The sequence below is a fragment of the Schistosoma haematobium genome, chromosome ZW (assembly GCF_000699445.3).
Source record: "Schistosoma haematobium chromosome ZW, whole genome shotgun sequence".
NCBI lineage: Eukaryota > Metazoa > Platyhelminthes > Trematoda > Strigeidida > Schistosomatidae > Schistosoma > Schistosoma haematobium.
Genome location: NC_067195.1, coordinates 18,865,699 through 18,889,931, shown reverse-complemented (window position 1 = coordinate 18,889,931; position 24,233 = coordinate 18,865,699). Strand labels below are relative to the sequence as shown.

Below are 24,233 nucleotides of genomic sequence, written 5' to 3'. Positions count from 1 at the left end.
ATATTAATTTTTAACCGGAATACATATAATAAATGATACTTTGAATTCCGCTCCTATCATTTATATTTGAAGAATTTAATAGTATCACTAACCTTCAAACTAGTGGTACAAAAAACTTCCTTTTTTCGGTTGTATTCTATTCTCTAAACTGCTGGTAATATCCAGAATGATAATGAAAGCTTTTCAAATAAGCGATCTAGATTATGGTACATAATACAACTAAATTGCATAACCAAAAGGTGTCAATAGATTTCATCACAGAAATCAGTACATGAAAAATAAATTATGATTGAGTTAAACAACATTTTTGTCGAGTACTATTTTGTTTCAACAAGACTAATCTCAGTTGTTGTTTTTTCATCCTAATAATTGATTCAAGATCTCCACTATATTAAAAGAAGCGTATTCTTATCGATAAATTCTCTTCAGGTTCTACAATTATATATCCAAATTAATAATCCGAAAAGTGGCCAAGTTTAGGGCAAAGTGCATTGTTTAAAGTTATAGCCAGTGAATTAAGGACTGTTAAACAAAATGAAATAATTAATGTTAATATGACTCATAGAATGTTAACTCGAATCAGTTTATATGTCAGGTGAGATTTTAAGATGTATGATTCGAATAAATATGGGTCAGATGTGTTTTTGTGGATATTATAGTAATTTCAATGATTAAGATCATGAGTCAATTGAAGCTAGACCACCATGGGAAACCTGGAAGCACTGGACAGCCGTTTCGTCCTATTGTGGGACTCCTCAGCAGTGTGCGAAGTAGTGACCAGTGGAGTTCGACCAGGTCTTTTGTGAGATAGTAACTCACTGATGACAATGGTGGATGTGTCGCTTAATTTCGTGGATCAGTTTAAGTTAGACATTACCACAATTGGATGCCGACTCAGCAGTCTAATGGTTAAGCGTTCGCGTGCGAGGCTGATAGGTCCTGGGTTCGAATCTCGCAGGGGGCGAGGTCGTGGATGCGCACTGCTGAGGAGTCCCACAATAGGACGAAACGGATGTCCAGTGCTTCCAGGTTTCCCATGGTGGTCTAGCTTCAATTGACTCGTGATCTTAACCATTGAAATATGGGTCAGATAGGGTAAGAGAAATAATAGTGTACTTCGCCCTAAACCTATTCATTTTTCGGATTATGAATTTGGATATATAATTGTAGGAGCTGAAGAGAATATATCGAGAAGAATATTCTTCGTTCATACATTAGTCTTCTAATAGTTGAGTTGACTCTTTTCATTAAACGTCCTCAGTAATTTCGTATTAAAAATAATCCAGATATTTTATGATTCTCACCTGTTAGAGTTTAGATCTTCCAGTTGTTGATATTATGAACTGTGATTAATCAATTTATTCTTGTTCGATTTTCAGTACTATCCACCAACAAAACTAAGCCTACAAAATGTTTGTGACCTAATAGCACTATGAAGAAAATTTGTTCAGCATGAAAATATGCTAAAAGAGAAAGATTCAAATTCTTAAAAGCGAAATTAAACTTCAACCCGTTAAATAACCCAGTGACTTTCTGAAATCTATGGCTAAGTGGACAGTGCGTTAGACTTTTGAAGAGAAAGGTACTGGATTCCAGTTTGAATATAAACATTAACACTGGGATGTAAATACATTAAGCTGACGAGTCGTAAACAGAATGAAACTCACGTCCTGAATTTCGATGTTAATCACTATCAAAACTTTACTTTAAGAAAATTCTATTATTTTGCCTTGGGTAATTTTTAGCAGAAATTATGAGTCAATGTTGCATAATAAAAAAGTGTTACTACATAAGTTTGTTTGAATACAATTTCCTCCGAAGAACATAAGAATTCCTATCGAAAGCAATACACTTGAGATAGTTTTACGACAAACGAGTTATAGAATAAATATTATTAGGAGAAACTATAACTGTGAGATAGATTTGATTTCTTAAAGTCAGTATTTGGGATATTTTGAAACTACTTAACAAAAAAGCAACAATATAAACAACAAAGAACCAAAACCTTCATAAGTATACTAATAATAATGGTTCATAGTTTTTTCATAGTTGATGTTTAGTCTCTATTGCCATATGAGTTTCTTAAATAAATTGGTTTGATATAGCATTATGTCTCAATTTTCATAAATTTGGCATGTGTTTATCATTAGAAAACAGGACATGTGTTTCATCCTATTTGGGATTAGTTAGGTGAACATAACTGGACCCTAATGTTATTGTTTACACTGTGAATGAAACTATGATTCATTAACATAACCTTTAAAATTATTTAATAAATGAACTGTTGACCTCTATTCATTAAAATCTAAAGTTTCATAAATTATTCTAAATCCATAAATACTGTTTACTCATAAGCATTTGATCGATATTGACGTTTATAGAGTTATGAGAGTTGGTAGGACCCGACTAAAAATACCCACTTCTTTCTTCAATTTGTTTACCGGCTTTAAAGGCAATTTTATACAATGTGGATTTGTACCCTTAGTTTCATCTAATAGATAATGTGGTTTCACATAACAGACGGACATGATTAGACAGCAGCTACGGGGTCTAAGGGTTCTAATTTCAGTCTTTGTTGAGGTTGTGGATAGGCACAACTGAAGAGTCCCATACTAGAACAAAATAACTAATTAGTGCTTCTTCGTTTTCAATAGTCGTTCAACCAGAGTCAGCCAATGATAGGAAATTTAGTATTCAACACAGTTTTCACAACACTATAATAACAATTATATGTAATAAGTGACCACCGGATTAATTTACATAAGAAAACAAAATACAGAACTAAACATAGGAGTATAAAGTAGAATATCCAACAAACTTAGAAAGGGAATCATAATTCGTTATGTATATTTAACGAAATAATAAACTTGTAAACATCAATTAAATATGAAATTTCACACTGAGATTTCTACAAATCAATCAAGTTTTACACTGCACAATTTAATAGACATATCATTTTTCATACTGAATAATGTTTACTGTCATTTCCATATGTAACTGTGGGAGAATATAATTCGATCAAGTAGCATAAAATATGCTAAGATTTCCCTTTAAGCTATTCATACTTCATATGAGTTCAGTATTATTGTTCTTTACACGTTTTCTTATTATGTCTTATTATTTATCAAGTGACCAAATGGATTTTATAATAATAATGAACAGAAAAAACTTTAGACTGTAAAAAAAAACTAGCTGGTCGTTGAATGAACAAGGTAACATATAAGTTATCTGCGTCATTTCATTGCTTTGTGCTTTCTTTGAGCGTTTCATAATATTGACAGTAGTATAAAATCAGTAGACTGTTAAAATTATAATAAAAGACATACACAGAAGGTTCATAATCATTGATCGTTGAAATCTCGTGATTTCAACATATAATAAATTCAGAAGTGTAACAATTCTGTTGTATATTCTTTGTATTATTCGATAAGCAGTAAGTTTAAGTATATATGCATTAGTATACTCCAACACAATATAGATGTCTATGAAAACTGACCTATTGGCAAACAGACCACGAAACAACTTACTAAATGAAATCATATTCCCAAATAATTCGATAAACAAAACAAAACAGGCTTTATTCAGATAAGCCCGTAACCACAAATTTAGGGTTAACATACGTATACATTTATCGATGTGAAATAATTAATATTATGACGCCCAAAGTGTTTGTTATAAATATTATCCACGATACGTAAAGTACATTAATATTTTAAAATATGTTGTCGCAAACTACATTGTAATTTAATACTGCCTTCTTACTATTTTAATAGCTTACTTTTTTTATCAGTGAATAAACAACTGACATTCCAGATTAACTATTAAAGATTAGATCATGAGCAGTAGGATAAAAGATGCTCTAAAATGTTAGTCACGTACCAACAAGACATGTTTTTCAAGTTAAAGAAAACTTACACATTTTTTCTAATATTCATAGTCATGTTTTGCAACAATGAGATGAGATATTTGCAATGGTTACTGTTACCAATATTTATGATGAATGTTTTAATTACTTTTGAGAGTATGGTCTCAATACCAACTTTCAGTTACAAGCTTTGGTATATCTGAATTTTAGCCACAAATAAACTCTAAGATACTCAACTAGTCTCGTCTTGAACTTTTCAGTTTGATATACCTTCATCCTAGTCTTGATACTCACACTAAAACTCAAACCTAATATCTGTCACCTTAAACTACAATGCGCTATTCACTAAGCTACTGAGTTCAGACAGTCAGTGATTTATTCAATTAGTAATATATCCCATTCTAAAAAGTAACACTAAGATCTATATACATTCAGTTGTGAAATTTCAAAATGAGATCAAATAATTAAACACTAGTCTATCGAATTCGATCTAATTTTGGTCTACAGATCAAAATTTTTAATAGAGGTGAAAGTTTCAACAATTTAAAATGAATAGAATGATTATTACTATTAACAACATTTTAATCTTCAAGAAGTATATCCTGGAGTTCTGGTGTGAAACAGTGACCAATGGAGTTCAACCAGGTCTGTTGTGAGATAGTAACTCACTGATGACAATGGTGGATGTGCCGCACAAATTCGTGGATTAGTTGAAATTAGACATTAACACCGTTGAATGTCAACCGGATCAGTGATCTAATGGTTAAGCGCTCGCGCGCGATACTGGTAAGTCCTAAGTTCGAATCTCGCCAGGCGGTTTCATAGATGCTCACTGTTGAGGATGAAACAGTCGTCCAGTGCTTTCAATGTTTTCCATAATGGTCTAGCTTTAATTGACTCATGATCTTAACCATTAAAATTACATTATAATCATTTGAATCATTTTCTTATTTACTATATACAAACTATAATAATTCATTTCATTTCTTTTATGTATTACAATTTATTTCATTCCATCAATAATAGATACATTGAAGATTTATTCAATGGATAAGAATAATGAAGCAATTCTTTGCGGTGAAATTAATTCACTTATTGTCTCACATTTAAATAAATATTATTTATTTTGTCGAAATAATTATCCAATGGATAAATTAAAATTTATTCGTTTAGAATGGAATAATATGGGTAGAGAAAAAGCGGGTTATTTACATGTAAATATTACAAAAATGTTTATTAGAATAACAAAAAATACAAAATTATTCAATATGAATTTAAATTCAAATATTATGCCAATGACAACTTATTCAACGATGCTTGTTACAAACAATATAGAGTTGACTACTGAACAACAATCTAGTGAACATTTTGTAGAAGTAAAAGAATATGAAGTAAATGAACAATATACAACTCAACAACTAAAAAATCAATTTAAAGAATTGAAAAAGGAAGAAAATGAAGAGGGATTAAAAGTACAGAACAATCTTCATGAAACAGAATTACTTCAACAATACTATCAACATGAAAAAGGTGAATTAGAAGATAAAAGAGAAAAATCAGAAGCTCTACATCATACAGATTCGTATAAGGGTGAAGATGAACAATATACTGAAATGAAAGAAACTAATACCTTTAATGAAGAAAATAGTCATTCAGTCAATTATTTGAATACAAATACTGATTATACAGAAAATGAAGAAGATGAATATGATATGTCGACACTGGAATCATTTGATGATCAAACAGTTGAAGACGACCTAACATGCAAGTGTTTCTAGTTTAATTACAATTTAGAAAATATATATCAGGCATTGACGTCAACCAAAAAAAATTTACTGAATATCAAGTGTAATTAGGACGTTTAGCGTTAAGTATTTGAAGGTAGTCTGGACGAAACCCAGAACCTAGGTTCCATTACAGCTGGGATTGATTGGTAAGAGGTACTTGTAATGTTAAGGGTAATGATGCCTCAAAGTCTAGAACATTACTCTTGGACTATTTGGGGGCTAACGTTCTATAGGACTGAAATATGTTAACTGACTAATCACTAGATGATGGCCAATGTTATGCTTATCTAATCCCTCATACTAATCGAATTCTATCAATCATCAAGCGTATTTAGGATTATTTAATTCCTAAATGATTTTTCACACTTTTTACATCCTATGTCCGGAAACTTATCCCTCAACTAGTTTGAAAACTTTTCTCGCCACTAACAACTAATAAATGTTTTCCAATAAAGGACATTTTACACAACGTTTGTCCTTTTTATTATTCACATTTGAAATAAATCTATACGCTAGTTAAATAAACAAACATCCAATTTGAATATTACTAATGGTAAAATAGTTGTCATGTTGATTAGCTTTAATTAATATTGACATAAAATTGAAATACTAATTTGATAATTATGTAATTGTTTCACTTCATGCCTAAAATAATACAATTCCCCTACCGATTTTACTTACTGTTTAATACCTGTCTCATTAAGTTTGTGTTCTGGTCTACATTTGGTTGTCGATCTAACGGTCGGATTACCGGGTGACTTTGTGTTTCACGCCATCAGGTACTGTGATAGATTGTTTAATGTTAGCAAGTGACCAATTTATTTCTCTTTTATGCCAGAACTGTAGAAAACTATCATAATAATATGCAACTAGATTTCAGAAATAACTCCTTAAATTATGTATAAAAAAGCCATGACCTGGTAGAATTTAAAATGCTTTTCATTAGAAAGACAGAGAACCTACAGTACTGAATGATAGTTGAGCAATATTACGAATCGACTGAAGTTAAAAATATGTACTAATGAATTCTAGATTAATACTCTAATATGTCATGTATGTAGTCAGGTAGGATATTTCTTGTTTCGATTCCGTGTCGTCTCCGAGAAATCTCTAACTACGATGAAACGGTTATTTGTTACTTCATAAAGAGTTTAGAGAGATTGTTTTGTTTGTAGTAAGTCCTTATCTCGAAATATCACTAGCCGGAGAAATTGCTATTTAGTGTTCTCCAGGTGATATTTGTATGTGACTAAACCCAACTTCAAATTGAGCAAACCCCACAAACCTCGTTCTCTAATAGCGGTAGAACTACTTTCAAAATATCCTCAATTAATTAATAATGAAATGAACATAATCTTTAAATCTAATTGCAATATAAATGTTTATCGACAATAACGCTCCTATTTTTTAAAATATTAATTTAGATGCAACAGAAAACGAATCGAATATGCAAATGACGAACATTCATGACAAACATAATATGTCGCCCAAACAAAATCACTTAACTGTAACAACCACTGAGTTTCATGAAGTTGTAGAACATACTGAGGCCATTGATAATATAGTTACCGATTCATGGGGGCGACAACCAAATTCACATAATGACTTAGATAAAAATGTAAATAACTATCGAAACGAAAATATCACGTCAACAAAACTAGGTGTACGTGAAGCGAGAAGAGAAAAAGACCATGACAATTTACAAATAGCTGGACAGCACCATCGTAATTTAGAAAAAAAATCACTTCAAACAGTTCGAGTTGATGAAGGGCCGAAAAATAACTCCCTCTTTTCACGTAGACCTCAATTTATTCTGATTATTGCAATTATATTTCTTACATTTCGAAAGGTTTGGTGAATTCCGCCGAAGGAAATAAGGTGAAGTAACAATGTTTTATAATGAAATTTGAGAATGTTCAGTGTATAACATTTTCAAGTTGAAATGAGGTTGTCTATATTTTTTGTTTGGAAATAGGAACATAATTGTTTTTGTCAAAAGATCACTTCATTATTCCATAAGGGAACTTTTCATATAACTTTCTTTATCAGGACCTGCCTTATTCTCCTCTATAAACAAGTCTATATTAATTATTTGACTTCAAAAGATATTGAACCCGACCATGAATTCAGTTGCACTGGACACAGTCTTTTGTTCTTTCAAATTCTTGATTACAAAATACAGGGATTTAGGTCATTTTTTATAAATAATGATTGACTATTTGTCGCTTATTTAACGGCTTTTGTTTTATTATTAAGCGCGACCTAATGAAGGTCAGTTATTTTGAAAGTCTTTTTCTCTTCCTTATGCAAGTTACCTAAAAGCTTAACTTAAATTTCTTTTAACATTGTCGTTCTCTTTTTTAATATACACCAAAGTGATGAAAACATAAAGTGTATTCACATACGATTGTTTTCTAAAGAGACATGATAAATATCACATACCTGCGGATGGTTATAAATATAACGTCCTCAGTTCGCTTAACAAGTTAAGAGCTATTGGTCCCATTGCCAAATATAAATAGTGTTGTTATTTTACTTAAACATTAAACACGAATTATCAAAAGACTTCAGAGTATTAGGAATGTTTAAGGTTAAGTGCACAACAACCGCTCAGACATCTAGCAAGAGGTAGGAGATAATAAAAGCCAATCAGTTTTATCATTTCCATCTGTAAGTATTTACAATCTCAGTTGTAGATAGTTTTTGAAATGAGAACCTATAATATACTTGTTAATGGAAACAAATCGTTTTTAATTAATCAGTTGACGAATAGCAAATGATGGAGATAATCTGTACGAATGTATATGAGGGAGATGGTACGAGATATTTTATATTCTGTACACATAGTTTGGAATTCACTAAATATGTCGAAGTTTTGTGTGATTTTTAGGTCTCTGGGTGTACATTTAGTGTGCATTATATGATTATAACTTCGTATATATTATGTTTTGTTGTAATTTGCTGCTAGTACACTGTCAGTATACTGTTTATAATTCAAAACAGCTGTCTTAACAAGTTAAATAGAAAAGCAAACTATCTAGATTTTAGAACATGTATACTTCTAGTGTACTGAAAATCAAATACAGCATAGTGCTCCTGAACAAACGAATTTAAATGATTCTTTGTTTAACTGATGAAGCTGGAGATATTATAACTGCCAAAAAACAATCCGTTTCGAACATATTTTTCAGGGATTTCTTTTCATCCTTAGTAGGTTAAGCTTTAGATAAACAATTGGACAACAAGACAGTGCTAGAACTAAGATTTGAATGTTTTAAGAAAAGAACGGTAGTTTCTACCTTTATCAAACTGCACACTAGTAGGTGATAGACGATTATATACTAACTAACATAACGTAATATGCGATTTTTTTGGGAATTGGCTTTGATAATCATGGAAGTTTATTCCTGATCAACTTCAATAGACATTCGCAAGTTAAACCTGAAGGTAGTTGCTTCGAATTCAAGCAGCGTTTGCGTATCAACCAAAAAAATAACGCGCGACATTCTGTATTTTATGTAGCACTCTCGTAGTCCTATTATTGTAATTGAAATAGTGTCTTGGGAGATTATAGTCTTGTAGATTTCTGATTAACACGAAGAAGTACGCGTGTTTGGGTAAAAAGTATCATAACTCAAATCTCAGCCTATGATGATGTTCAACCCACCTAATCACTAGACACAGCTAAAACAAACAAGAAAATAACGAGAGAGACAGAAGAAAGTAAGCAGGAAATTTTAACTGTTGTTATTTGAATGTGTAAGGTGTACTGTAAAATAAACAAACAAAACAATTTACATAACTAAAAGAACAGTAACACACATAGTGTTAACAAAAAGATTACATTATCATTCTGGTTTTTCCCAAGTGCTTCTTCCAAATATAAAATATAGAAAATTTCATCAAACACCTTCGTATTTCTTAACACCATTTTCCAAGTTAATCCTTTTAATCCATTCAAATACAACCACCTTCCATTTGAATAAATTTATTCTCCAGCCATATTTCCATAAAATGAATAATGTATTCGGTAATCTTAAAGATGTTATATTTTTTCGCGATGATCTCATTACTCATGGTTCTGATAAGGGGGCTCCTTGTCAGAGATTTATTGTTTCATTGCATTGTCTGATTGGGAAGAATATTCTCTCAAGTCCAAATAAGTTTTCATTAAGTGTATCTAGTTTTAAATGTCTTGGATATGTAATCAACAATAAAGGTTCTAGACTACATATGAGGCGACCAGTTCCATTTACAAACGCACTATGTCAGCAAAATCTTACAGAACCCATTTAGATAGTTTGACTAGTTTGTATTTTAACTGCTAGCTATCAGGGAGTCTAAAAATGTCTCTCACTAAATTCTCCAAGAGTTAAAAAATTACCAGGAAATGTTTTATATAACCGAACACTAAAAAGAAATTTTTCAGAAATATTCCGAAAAATGAAGGATCACGAGTCGTTTTCCATTGGATAATTACATATACCGTTACCATGTTTGGTATGTTTCCAGAAAGCTATTAAGGACCAAAGCCAATCTCATTAGAGCTGATGGACATGAGTTCTTTCTTGTAAAGCTAGTTTAATCTAATATTCATAAATTCCTTGTCGTTAAACGACTTCGTATTTGGAAAAACTACTATTATTACAGATCATGAAACTCATAAAGTTCACTTATCATCCTGAAAAACTCGTAGCACGTTACTCAGCTTCTGTCATTCAGTGATGAAATGTTGCTCTGAGTGCCTATTATCATACAGAAGTTCCAAATAAATTCAACATGTTAACTACATATCTCAACATTCCTCATAAGAAAAAACCTGTTGATAATGCAGATTGTTTATTTGCGCAATATTTACAAGTAAATCGTTTTACGTGGATTTTTATTTTCTGAATTGGATGGTTTGGTCGTGGAGCTTTCATCGTTATTCTGGACGACATTATGAGCACAAACTTCAGGTAAAAGTGAAATGTTTGAATTTCTCCATACGTGGCTCACAGCTTATCCTGTTGACCTTGATCTTGATTGATTACTGTTAACCTTTAGCCTATCATTGTTTACTTCTTTATTTTGATTGCATCTAAAGCTGGTTTGATTCTTGGTCCTATATTTGTCCATGATTTTTCTGATTGGTTAGTAGATCGGATCGATTTCAGTGTGTTAGTTGGTTGCTGATTGACCTGAGTGCCAAGCCCCTGGGAATTTCCTGTTATTTTTAGAATTTTCTCTGTCTAAGATCTCAGTATTTTTTCCAGTCGAACGTATGCTCAGAGTTGTCCATCATCACAGGTAAATCATCCAAAACTCACTAAAGAAACTCATTGATGTTTTGGATGTATACTCAATGCCATACTAAATAGTTGGAAAGCTAATGTGAAACGTAGATATCCTGTTTATTTTGTCAAGTGGAATGAATCATCTACTACTTATTACAGTATTGTATGCTTAAATGATCGCTCTGTTATTCCTTCTTCATTACGCAAATCCATTCTTGCAACTTTTTATTAAGAACATTTGAGGGTTTGAAAAAATGAAGTATTAAGCAAGGCTCAAATGTTGGTGGGCGGAGGTAAATGCGGATATATGTTACGTAGAAAAAGAACGAAAGGTGTCATAATTCGAAAAATCATCCTCCTAAGTAGCCAGTATCGACTGAGACCTAGCCGAGAAGTCATGCAGACTATTGTGGTCAATATCTCGGCGAATGTTATGCATTTGTTGTTATTGCTGCTTTTTATAAGTCTCCTAAAGTATTTTCACAACTTCTCAGGATTACGATCCCACAATTCAAGCGTTGAAAAAAGTATTCAGTCGTTAAAGAGTTCTTATGGTATTAATGACTAATAATAGTTCTAATTTTGCTCCATATTCAATCATTACTTACTTGACTGGTATGGTTGGCAAGAATTTGAGTGCTCTTCTCAGACACCCCTGTTCTAATGGTCAAAGAGGAAACTTCCTCAGGATGTCGAAAGTCGCTATTGATTTTATTACAGCCACAACATCCGGTGAATTGGAGAGGGGAATGGACACATTTCTGACGTGATACATAAGTACCAAACATTCTGTAGAGAATGATACTTGATTAAAATCATAAAAATGTATTTTCCGTTTGAATACAGAGTGTTTAGAGTTTGCAGAATTTGCATATTATTGTGGTAGTGATCCATGACCGCACACAGGGATTGTGGTGAAGAGTCTTCTCGTTTCATTTCAAAATAACTCTGAAGATCAACTGGCTACGTCTTCGAGACGGATTGTGGAAATAGCCAGAATCTTCAATATCAAGGCATGCTATGTTAAAGAAACTCCACATTCGACACATAATGAAATTACAGATCATTTCATATTTATCACTCTTTCTTCTTAACTCGTCAGAGAACCCCACCACGAAATAGCTCTGTTTCTGAATCTCGGGAAACAGATAACTCTGTTGATGTCGGTACTACAACAATTATGATAAATCCCCCAGAAATTGTGCGAAACCCTACCGTTTCCCCGATCTCATATCCCCTACCACAACAAATCTTCCCGGAAACCCAACCGACGACACACGTTAGCGACAACCGTAGTCAGTGGACATAGCTCACTGTTAAACAACATTGATGCGATGATGATGGTCCAGTATCTGGTGGACGCTGGAGCAGAAGGTAGCGTCCTTCTCGTAACTATTGACGTCCTTCTACAAAACATGGTCTTTAGTCCATAGGTGTCAAACGAAGACCGCTAACCACTTACAGTATAAAGCACGTTTCCCTTTAAGGGGGAATATATGCAAACTCATTCGCTTACATTTTTCTGTTACAGACGCGTTAGTCTCAGTCATTGGTACAGACGTGATACAACACTATAATCTACTCGTCTAACAAAGCAAACGGTAGCAGATAGAAATACCTAGTTATCTGTTTGTAGATCTTTATTTTGTTGGTTGCGGTTTGTAGCCAGCCATAAATAAGCATAAACGATCAATACTTTCAACCGGTACTCGATCAGTATCTCGAAGTGTACAAACAACAACCGAAATTACCGTATGTAGTCAGCAATGTTACACATCATGACTATAGGACAGTCTGTAACCTTGAGAGCCCGCCGACTATTTCCTTAAAAGCCAAGACTGGCGAAAGACAAACCCAATCACATGATGGATTTAGTAATAATCCGACTTTAAGATCATTTTAATAAGTTTTGTATGCATGTGTACGAAAATCCCTCCACTCATACACTTTTGTAATGTAACTTATTGTTTTACTTTTCAATGAGAAATAATTCTATTTATTCCCTTTAGCTGCACGTTACGTTGATCCTTTAATTCTGAAATGGTTAGTACCTGCTTTTTATCTTAGTTTTCCTTTTTCCTACGTTTCTACTAAATTTCTAAGATCCTCGCAAAATACATGAATGCTGCTTTACTCAGCAGTTGGGTTGTGACAGTTTTCATACTGATTCATTTCCCTTTTTGATTTTATTACTTGAACCGACTGGAATTGTGCATTTTTAATGTGATTTGAAGCACACTCCCAGAAATGGAAATCTTGTTGTTGCAACTAGCAATTAAGCTTTTAATCCCTTATACTCTTGTTAGTGCCATCTTTATGAAATTGAATATTAAATCTTGGACAAACTGTACGTTATCTATCCAGGAAGAATAAATTAGTATCACTATATTGATAAAAACGTTAATTTTTTGGAACTGGTAATTACTTTACATGATACATCAATATATTTACTTAATGTAATCTAGGTTTGATCATTCAAGTTTGTTCGACAACTATTCGTTCAGAACTGGGTGCTAGATTTAATTATGGGACTGCTTCAGTGTACCTGTCTCACTACTAAAGTTTCATTCACAGTCTAACGAGTTCGATAGTTCAGAAGACGGTAATGGTCAGTAACATCTTTATAATAACGTGAAAAATCATTCGGAATAATTCATAAGATACTCGCAAGATATATTATAGGTAAGAATGTAAGTATAATTAGAAGTAGTGGTACCTGAATGGTACTTTTCCAAGTCGTACAGACACCTGAAGAAAATCAATCGTCACATTCGAAAAAATATCCCTATCCGTTAAGAAACAATATCGTATCCAGAGAATAAGGGCAGGTCAACTCAATTTGCTCGAAACATGAGCTGTCAACAGTGAATAGTAACAAACGTCCCTAAAATCAAACAGGGACCGTGGTTCACAATCCACCTTATGAGGCAGAAGCTATCAGTTCACAAAGTATCACCCAAAGCATGGTGGCTTGTAAGGTGAGCTGCATGAAGACAGTCTTAAGTAAAACTAAGACAAAACAGTTATTGAGATTCAACAACATACGAGAAATAGTCAGGATTCAGAATTTGTAGACAATATAGTGATAATAACTGAAATCAATTTCAAGAATGGGAATTAATATACGAAATACAGGCAACAGTAAGAAAAGCAGTAAATACTATAAAAATATAAAGAACTTTTCTTAAGAAGAGCAAACATCAAAGGATTTTCTTCATATTCGCATGTGGGCATACGAAAAACGAATCTTATGCTACCACTCGAAATCCTTAAATGTAACACAGGAAATCATAAACTCTCTGTCATGGCTCCTCTAGATTAATACTGGGTTCTCATGGAACTGTAGGAAATACAGCAGTACTCTTAAAATCACCCCATCATACAAGAATGTCCTGGAATACTCCAGCTCTTTTTATAAAGTTTATGTGCGTGCACGAATCAGGTTCCGTTCAATCTACCAAGTCAACAGAAAACGAGTTCATGATAACCCTAAATCAACAAATACCCAACAGCTTGGTGCATAACGTTTCTCCCATTGTAGAGATAATTAAATCCCCAAAATAAATAGCTCTGTAAGTTTTCGACATTGATGCTGACCACATTAGTTTTAATGGACTCACATAGCTGAAGGCGCTCGGTCATGCATCCGCACCAGATCACGAGTGGGAACGCCGTGTTCAACATCCCCTGCAATCGCTAGCTAGATTAGATCAGATGATCCACGACATACTGGTAGCCTATCAAATATATCTTCGAGCCTCCTCGCTTCTGTCTTTTGATTTCACTTGGTGGGTACGATTTATATTACGTGTTACTGGTTAAAGCGTTGTCAAACTCCAAATACCTGTGGCGTCTTTACGTTCATATGGAGTATTCTTATTATTCCGATCACATCATTTCACTACATCCTACTGAAGATTCACGGTTGGAAAATTGTCTATCGTCTTGTCGTAGCGTGATACTACAATTTCTCTGTGTAAACTAGATTCATAGACTAAACTTAACACTTTCAGTGCATACAAACGAGTCACTAAACATTTTACAAAATAATCCATATTACCCAGTAATTCATAGGAAATAACATGCAAAGTGATACGAAGTTGTCTTCCGTGGGAAACTACAACTAAAGGTGCTTTTTATCGCCGTCACTACAGTAGAGTTATCATTCCAAATATATGGTTTTACCAATCGCAACTCAGTTATGTCTCAACAAAAAATACCATGAGAATAACTTAGTCCCTCTTGTGGATAATTTAATTTAATCGCGATTTTAATCATTATTAACATAATCGACACTCAGGACATCGCAAATGTATATAAAAATGTCATAGTTGGTCCGAGAATCAATTTTTGGAAGTTATTGACCACTACTGTTCACTATTGTCACGCAACCATGAGGCATCTTTGATTCATTTCTAGTACAAAAACAAGTATCTGGGTCTCTTTTCTGATTCCTTACTCGACCAATACAATCTGAGCCTTTAGAAAACTGAGTAGCATCACAATGTTTAGTTATGGCTATATAAAGACGTTAATGTACGTTATCAAGAAAGCATGAAAACCGTTCTCTCTAATGACTACGAAACATATCACCTCCGTAAACATTCGAAAATATCATATTGAGACAGAGTTCCTCAACGTTGTCCGTCGTACCATCGACGATCGAGGCACTGACCCTCTAAAAAGTAAAGCGGTGGTCATTCTGCAATACCAAGGACCCACCACATTCATGTAACTGGTACGTTTTACCGACGATTCAGGTCAAATCACGCGTCCGTCATGGAATCACTAACACCCAAACTGCTTGAAAATGCAAAAATCCCCTACCAGGACGACAAAGAGAAGGTAGCATTTTTCATAGTGAAAGGCAATCTTGCCAAGCCAACTATGCTAGGATACCTCGACACCACAGTGCCTATTAGTATCTCCATAGACGCATCCAACGCAGTACTCTGGAAAGTCTTACAACGGAGAGAAGACGAAACTTGGCGAGCGTTGGCATTTTTTGAAATAGTGGCAGTACATTGAATTGAGGCATCATAATTTCGGTATGGAACTCCTGGCTACGCGTTGCGCCATGCTGCACCTTCAAGGCCCAGTATAAGGTCGATAATTCACGGCTCACAAACACCAAACCTCTAACCTTCCCTCCCGACTTCGGATACGTACTCCTCTCGAGAGTCCCGATACCTGTACGGCATCTCGATTTTTACTCGAGATATACATATTCATGGCAGGGACACTGTAGTTGCAAGCACTCTGTCTCATACAACTCCCTTGAAAATTTTCCAAGGTATACACCTTTTTAAGCTCTCTCGACTTTAAAAAGAAAGCACCGATCTTCAGTATAAGTTATACTCGATAATCATGAAACTCCGAATCAAGCAGTTTGAAACTGGTATAGAAACCTAATTAATTGGCTCAGACCATGGACCTCTGTTAAAATCTGATATTTGCAGCCATCTTACCGCACTCCTGAGGAGCACACGACCGTCTTCTACCCGTAAACCGATGGTTTAGCAAAACTACTTTACTGACAGTCAAATCCCTTACTCTCGGCTACAAGCTTATCACAGTAGGCTAACGCCCTTTAACTGATGTTTCCTGGGATTCGCCGTGCGATTTCCGATAGCTAATAACCGCAACGAAACTTCGCAGGTGTATAATAGGCGGCCCCAAAGGACGACGTCTGTCAGAATTTTTAGCTTCTTGTCTTTCTTCGATGTTGCTTGATATATAAATTTATCCATGCATACAAGTCGACTTTTTGCGCGATCCACTTGTGTGCCTAAGCACAAGTGGATTTTGACATGTACTTACAGTTTTATTACTCTCTCCTCCAGAACGACCGGAAAAGACTAAAAACCGAAGATGATTATTATGATCTAAACTTTGATCGTACATTTGTTCTGTTATTATGTACTTCAATTTGTAGGGTAGTAAAAGATAACCAGACGCTGAGTTATAGCCATCCCACTATGAGGGAGTAGGCCTGAGTGGTAAATATATCTCCATAATGAATAGTTCGATAAGTTTTCGAGATCGGCGCTGGCCTTATTAGTTTCAATGGACACACTTCAGCTGAAGGCTCTCAGTCAAGCATCTACTCCAGACTACTAGTTCGTATGTCGTACTACCCAATTCTCACGACAACTAATCGGTTTAAATTATGTACTTGTAGGCACATCGACCATCATTCAGACGTCTTCGAAGCTCCTCATTCCTTATTCAAATTTGACTGGCTTCTGGATTCTCCATTATAAACATTTTGTGGACAGGCACCAAATTTCTGTGACACCTTCATGCCTTTAGTACAGGAAAAAAGGTCCACTCCTCAATCTTCTCACTAACCACAAACACTAGATAACCTGTGTCAGAAGTTTTTGTTTCTACTCCAGGTGGCTCCTGCTTATTTGTGAAAATTTAACCGTGTAACCAGCCTTTTTTGCTGATGAGTACACACATGCAATCACAAGCAGCGGAATTTTATCGTAATCTCTCAAAATAGATCCATACGACTTAGATTAAATATTAGTATATTCATATAGAATGCAAAAACGTGATACAGTGCATCATCTTACGAACCATCGAAGGACGATAACACACCTCAGAACTTGGCATCATTACATCCTTCATAACACGCATCTAGCCTTATCATTTACCCACTAATCCGAGCTATGGTTAAACTTTATAAAATTGGCTAAAGATTGACTATAATGGTGAGTGATTTGATTTAATACAAATGCGCCACTGAATTAAATTGGCAAAGTACATCTTCAAAACCGTTAAACAGCCTTAGAAACAGGAAAGTGGAATACAAATCACTGTGGCGAACTTCAATCTACCGCTAACTGATCCAACATAGCATGAGTTAGCTCCCAGCATGTCATATTGCACAGCAGAACGATATAAAAAGGTATAAAATAATGCAACTTTGCGAGCTAAACTATAAACCATATTAAAAATAATTCTGTCAAGTGATTTATCTAGCCACTAATCGAACAAAAAATGTACTGTGGGATACACTATGTCTGCATGATATGAAATTTACCTCACTCTACATTCTCGTGAAGCCCTCACATCCAATCATTATAAGATTAGGGAAGCATCCAAAACGTCTTTACCTAAGGTTAGAATTCCAGACGAAAAACAACTGGTTAGTGATTGGCAAAATAGTATTAAAACATTGTTCTCGTATGCCAAGGGGTGAGCTCACAGAAGTGATGGATCCCACCACTTTTGGTAAAACGATATTCGTTGATAATGGCAAGAAATAATGTGCTAAAACCTGCTTCCATTGGGATATTTTAGTAGTGTTGGTTATCAGTGATGGTGAGAGACCTTCTCAGTGATAAGAGACAGCGGGTATGGGTAAAGAGTGCCTTATTAACATGAAAACCTTCAAGGTGTAAACCTCAAACCTCTTCGTTTTTACTTTATGTAAATGACTGACCATTTGTTACTAAGTCATCTGTTCTCACTTTTTAGATGACATTAAGATTTGGAGACCTATGCATTGTAAGACAGATAGGATAATATTACAGAATAACCAAAGCCCACTGGTTGAATGGACGTATAGCTGGTCAGCAGAAGTTAATTCTAGCATGTGTAGTGATGCAATTAAATAACCGCGACTATTCATTTAGCCACACAATAAGTAAAATCGTATAATCTAAATTAATGGATTATAAAGATCTAGGAGCCATAATAAGTAACGACCCCAGAATCACATGTAACTGTTGAGTTAAGACTGCTAAAGGCTCCAGGTCTTATGGTTTATCCTTAAGCCATTTGATTTCTTGAACGAATAAATATCTAGGGTATTATATCTGACTTTTGTGAGGTCGCATTCATGTAGCAATTCCCTGTTCCAGATATGAAGCGGATGTGCTGTGACTATTTCAATGGCGAGGGGTCAAAATGGTGAGTAGTCTCTCAGTGCCTTCTCTCAAAAAGGAAAATTGAGACGTCTCAACCTATTTCCGACAACATATCACATGTTACGAGTTGATTTAATGCTGGCTTACCGTATACGGAATGATGATTTTCGTATGAATGTCCTATCTTTTTCTTCCATCTGGCGCTGGTCACCTAACGGACGTCCTAAGAAATTTCAGAAACCGAGATACAATCGTTTGCGTCTGGAGTTCATTTCGGGAATTCTCTGAGAAAACATGTAATATCAGCACCTTCTGCTGATAAATTCAAAGCAAGATTGAATCTTCACGGCACTAAAAACTTCAATGATTAATATATGTCAATCGGCTTTTTATTCCTTAACTCAATGAAACCATTTAACGGACCCGTTGACCTTGTTGCAAATCGCGGTTGTTGTGGTAATTGTGATTGTCATGTTTTACATTTCTTTTCTGTGATGTCTGACACTGTTTATCAACTAAACTAAGACTTTATAAAAACAACAACGTATTTCCTATAGTTTCATTATTAGCTTCAATACTGTCATGTTCACTTGGTCCTAACTTTCGGTTTTTATACTTGATTACCTCAAACTTTGCGATGTACAGTGATGGCTGCGTAGATACCACCGTCAAAATAAATATTACAGTTCACGATTAAGGATATAGAGGAACTCGCTCTAAGGACGTTTCTCCTTTGAAATTTAGATAATGCTTCTCATTATCATACCGCTGTTTTACTTGCGAGGACTCCTTTTCGTGCCAGCCCCAGTGCTGACCTGAAGATCAACTCCGGCTTCATGACGTAAGATAAAATGTCTAAGAGATGTTTTTCACTTGTTATCCATTAGCCTAGTTGTCATTGTCATCTAGGATGTAGATCGACTGTTGAATAAATCTAGCTTACAAATTTGCCCATTATATCCTGATGAAGCTATGTCTAATACTTCTAATACTTCAGTTTACTAATAAAGCTGTAAACTTGATACTCTGCCACCAAGCTATCCAGATCCATTATCAAATGCAGGAGTTTTCTATTTAGACATTTGTCTTACAATCGTAGATACGGTCGTTTCATATTTGTTTAAAATTACGTGCACTTTTGAGAATCTATAAGACCGAAGACAAATTCATACCTGACTTACCCACCTAAAATCTTGCTGCTAAGATGCGTTCGTTGATGTACTAAGCGACAATAATAAATCTACCATGATTGAACTTATTTATAGAAATAATAGGCTTACTTTGCAATTGGAGAAATCGGTGTTCTTAGCAGTCTGAACTTCAAATATTCAACGCGATCGTATCCAGCCAGGATTTTCACGACATGAACAAAATGACGCAAGTACTTAGATTTGCGCCCCACTGCATCTCTTCAAAAAGTTAACAGTAGTGATACACTTATCATTTTTGTTTTTGTCTTTGAGAGCGATGTGTTTTCATCATGCAACTTAGTGGTCTTTTGTCCAAATAAATCCTTAAATGAACAAACCAAGCTAGATGAAGTAAAGAAAAAAAACATTTATAAGAGAGTTGTTAATGTTTGTAGCTAGCCGAAATGTTCCAAAACGACACACTTTATAATTGACCAACTTTCATTCTTTTCCATGTTTTTCTTTGTTAATTCGATGTCAACTGAAATACCGAGATATGTCCACAGTGGGACTTAGTTCGATTACATGCTCATGATTTCTGATCTTATTTAGTCGTGATGGGTTCTCGTTTTTTCGTTATTTTTTATCTTGTTTTTCTCATTGTTCCTCCTTTGCTAATTTCTTGTTGGTTTTGGAGTAATGTGATAACTTGAAGCGATTTATATTGGTGCCACGTTTATCCATGCCTGTCTGTAGAAGTAGCAATGTTTTATAATGTCTAAGAACAACAATATAATAAATTGAATCGCAGATCAGCTTCAGTCATATATATGTTGCTGCAATTTAAGCGACGAAGAAAACGGTAACCGACGTCAAAAAGGCTAGGCTTTAGATAACAGCTACATCTCTTACCGGTAAAACTCAAATACTTTTCATGAAATCACAAATAATGTAATAGTACACACTGTCGCCACATTTGTTATGGATTATTACTCACTTACTGACAATAAAGAAAACACTGTAATCCTTGAGTAATTGAAAGTCTGTACAGTTTGAAACAATTCTTCATGGGGCTGGTTCTCTTGGAAGGTGATATAACTACCAGTTCAATGCTCTTTGTTCACTTATTGCTATTTAAGTGGATATGTAGTCAATGAATTCAGCGAATTAATGGAATTAACGTGATGTACCTTCGTTTTACGACCTTTATTAAAACTAAAGTTAGTCAATTTGTTCTATGGTTATTTAACGTCAAACCTAATGTTCAGAGATCAAATTTATCACAGTATTGTAGAAACCATTATTCTCAAATAGTATTTACGTGCGTATTAAGTGACTTTACATTACATTTTTGCCTTTTCATTGTTTGATTTCCACACATTTTATATGATAAATAACAGAAAGTTCTCTATCTTGATTGAAAATGATGTTTTAAATGGTTGTTTGCATTTTTCGAAATTGTTTTTCTGATTTACTTAGATCGATATGATGGACGACTCAGAAACCTACAAATTATGGAGGATTCGTAAAACCATTCTCAAGGTAATTTCACCGGTCAGGCGTTCTGATCAATCTTCACTTAGATGTGCAAAGATAGGGGTTATCTAGTAATGCCTAAAGAATTAGAGCAATCACTCGAAGATTTCAAAGCAACAGTCGGAGATCCACCAACGAGAAAGGATCTTCTCATGGTTGTTAACCATGAAGAAGATCCTGCTGATATGTTATATGTGTTCTTTCCAGAAGAAGAAAAAGTTAACATGAAAACTGTCCGGGCATATTTGAATCAAATGCAACAAGATAGTACTTACAGAGCAATTTTGGTCCTTCAAGAAAAGGGCCTCACACCTTCTGCAAAGACAGTTTGTTCTCTATTCTACTAAGTTTATTTATACATATGTAGGCTATCGCGGAACTTTCGTGTAAATACACTTTGGAGTGTTTCTTTGAAAATGAACTAATGGTCAATATAACGGAACATCAGTTGGTTCCGCAACACAACGTTCTCACACAGGAAGAAAAGAAAGAATTGCTCGAACGATAGTAATTTAGTACTTTTTATAATTCAATGAGAACTTAGTAGGTTAAAGGAAAATCAGCTTCCCAAAATGCAAGCTAGCGATCCTGTTGCTCGATATTATGGTCTAAGAAGAGGTCAAGTTGTACGAATTACTCGGCCATCAGAAACAGCCGGACGATATATCACTTATAGGATAGTTTTGTGAATAAAATTGTGTACAGATTCTGAATTTTTGAAATTGTATTTTGGGTCTAAAGTCATACGTACTAGATTATTTCAAATTTATTAATTCATTGCTGCTTTTATTATGTTGTATTAAACAAATAGTCATTGTTTAAATGATCGTTAGTCTGAAAAACTTTTAAAGTTTTTAAAACTGATCCAGCTACAGATGTTACTCACTGAAGCTAAAAGAACCTTTCAAGTAATTTGTACTATATTTAATAACTGACAGTTCGCTATACAAGTTGTGTTATGGTGGACAAAATTGAATAATCATGAGACTTTTTCATTTAATTTCCGTTGTTCACCTTGATTACCCGTTTGTTAACTGAAAATTTACTCATAGTCATGTTACCTTATTGGGATATTTTGTGTACAGCTAATAACTGTAATATCTTAGTATATATATTCACATAGCGAGTGAGCAATAATAGTTCGTTCTGCAGATATCTATATGGTTGTTGCTCGAGCTTCCGTCTTGTCAGCAAACTGTCAATTCTGTTATTTTATTTCAGTATTTAACTAAATTTACTTGGACAATGGCTTAGTGTACTACATGCTTATAAGCTTTAGGAAATCGGCATGAAATCCTCGACCCCTAGGTCATATATAGGTTGGCTCTCTTCTAAATGTACCTGTATCCTGACAAGGCTTTTGTCTTCTGCTAGATACAAACATTATTAGAAATGTTACCACTGTACAGAAAATTCTATCTCCTTTAAACACTAGTATCAAGCTAAACATACCCTCAAAATATTAGCCTTAAAATCACAAACAGGAATTCTGGATAAAAGTTCATTCAGCACTATTGATCAATTAACCTGACCTTTCAATATTTAATTAGACAAAATGTTTTCTATTAACTGCCAAAGAATTACTGATGTAAACAAGAATCTGAATTACTAAAACCATATATCCCTTATTAGGCTCTCCATAGCTAACCATAATATGTTTCATACTCGAATGTATACGAAACGGCATATATGAAGAACGATTGCCGGGTAGAGATTTACTTCACAATCAGAGTGAGACGATTCTGTCTCGATATACGAAGTTCTTTTGGTGGTACATACTATACTAATCAAATAGTAACATATAATAATGAGAAGAATTTTAAAATACAATAAGAAGGAAAATATTATCACTGCATACGTGTGTCTGTTTATACACACAAGAGAAATCGATACTAATAAGATGAAACAACAAAAAGTTCTAGACAGAACATGATTTTATATTTAGTATACAGCCAGTAGTGGAATCAAGGATGCAAGTTACGTTATATTCGTAGATGGTCATCTGAATGTAACCTGATCTTAGTGTCTGATGCTGGCGAGTCATAATGTAGGATGAAACGCACATCCTCGATTCGTGTGACGTACGACTAGAAATGTATCAAGGCAATGAATAATCCTGAACGCTAACAACGGAAAACTCTTATTAATAGGACATGACTTTAATGATCTAGTGACATAATGGATGAAAATTTTCGGTGATTGTTGTATATGTATCAGTGTTATGTTTGGATGAAGAAATTCAAGAAATATATTTATTGAGATGTATGTACGGGAAACTGATAAATCTTGGTAAATAAAATAAAATAAGCATTTTTAGCCACAGCAAGAAACTATTCCCAAATATATAGACTTCAACACAAACATAGAATGGTATAAGTCGAATTTCACGATTTTATCATGTGGTTAGTTTGAAAACGATAAATATCTGTAACGATGATTCGTTTTGTAACATCCCTTTTTCTTCGATACTTGTTCATGTACGTATTTTAAACCATCATCATTGTCTTTACACTTTAGTAGGTCATAATAATGTAAGTTTGTGACTGAGGCAAGTCGGCAGAGATTTCTGGACCTTAGTTTCATGCTAGTTGGGATTCATCAAACTGATATATACCTTCAGTATAGAGTAGACTGATGCTCCCTGTGAGATTCGAAACCATTTAAATTAGTGTGCTATAACCAGAGATACCACTGCAGTGAACAGAACACGGGTAGGGACAACCGAATGTATTTAACACAAAATTACAGGACTTGCTAAT

General features: G+C 34.3%; 1 protein-coding gene across 1 annotated transcript in view; it reads left to right on the top strand.

Moving 5' to 3' along the window:
* The window catches only part of POLR2E (DNA-directed RNA polymerases I, II, and III subunit RPABC1), a gene marked incomplete at both ends in the record, with an annotated part of 59,607 nt that extends 37,444 nt beyond the window's left edge, over positions 1-22,163 (top strand). The window contains 6 exons of the mRNA XM_051218679.1: positions 4,892-5,629; positions 7,077-7,501; positions 21,418-21,480; positions 21,522-21,800; positions 21,842-21,981; positions 22,019-22,163. Coding sequence (XP_051070611.1) covers positions 4,892-5,629; positions 7,077-7,501; positions 21,418-21,480; positions 21,522-21,800; positions 21,842-21,981; positions 22,019-22,163 — 1,790 coding nt within the window. The remainder of the gene's footprint in view (positions 1-4,891; positions 5,630-7,076; positions 7,502-21,417; positions 21,481-21,521; positions 21,801-21,841; positions 21,982-22,018) is intronic.
* Between the last annotated feature and the right edge of the window lie 2,070 nt (positions 22,164-24,233).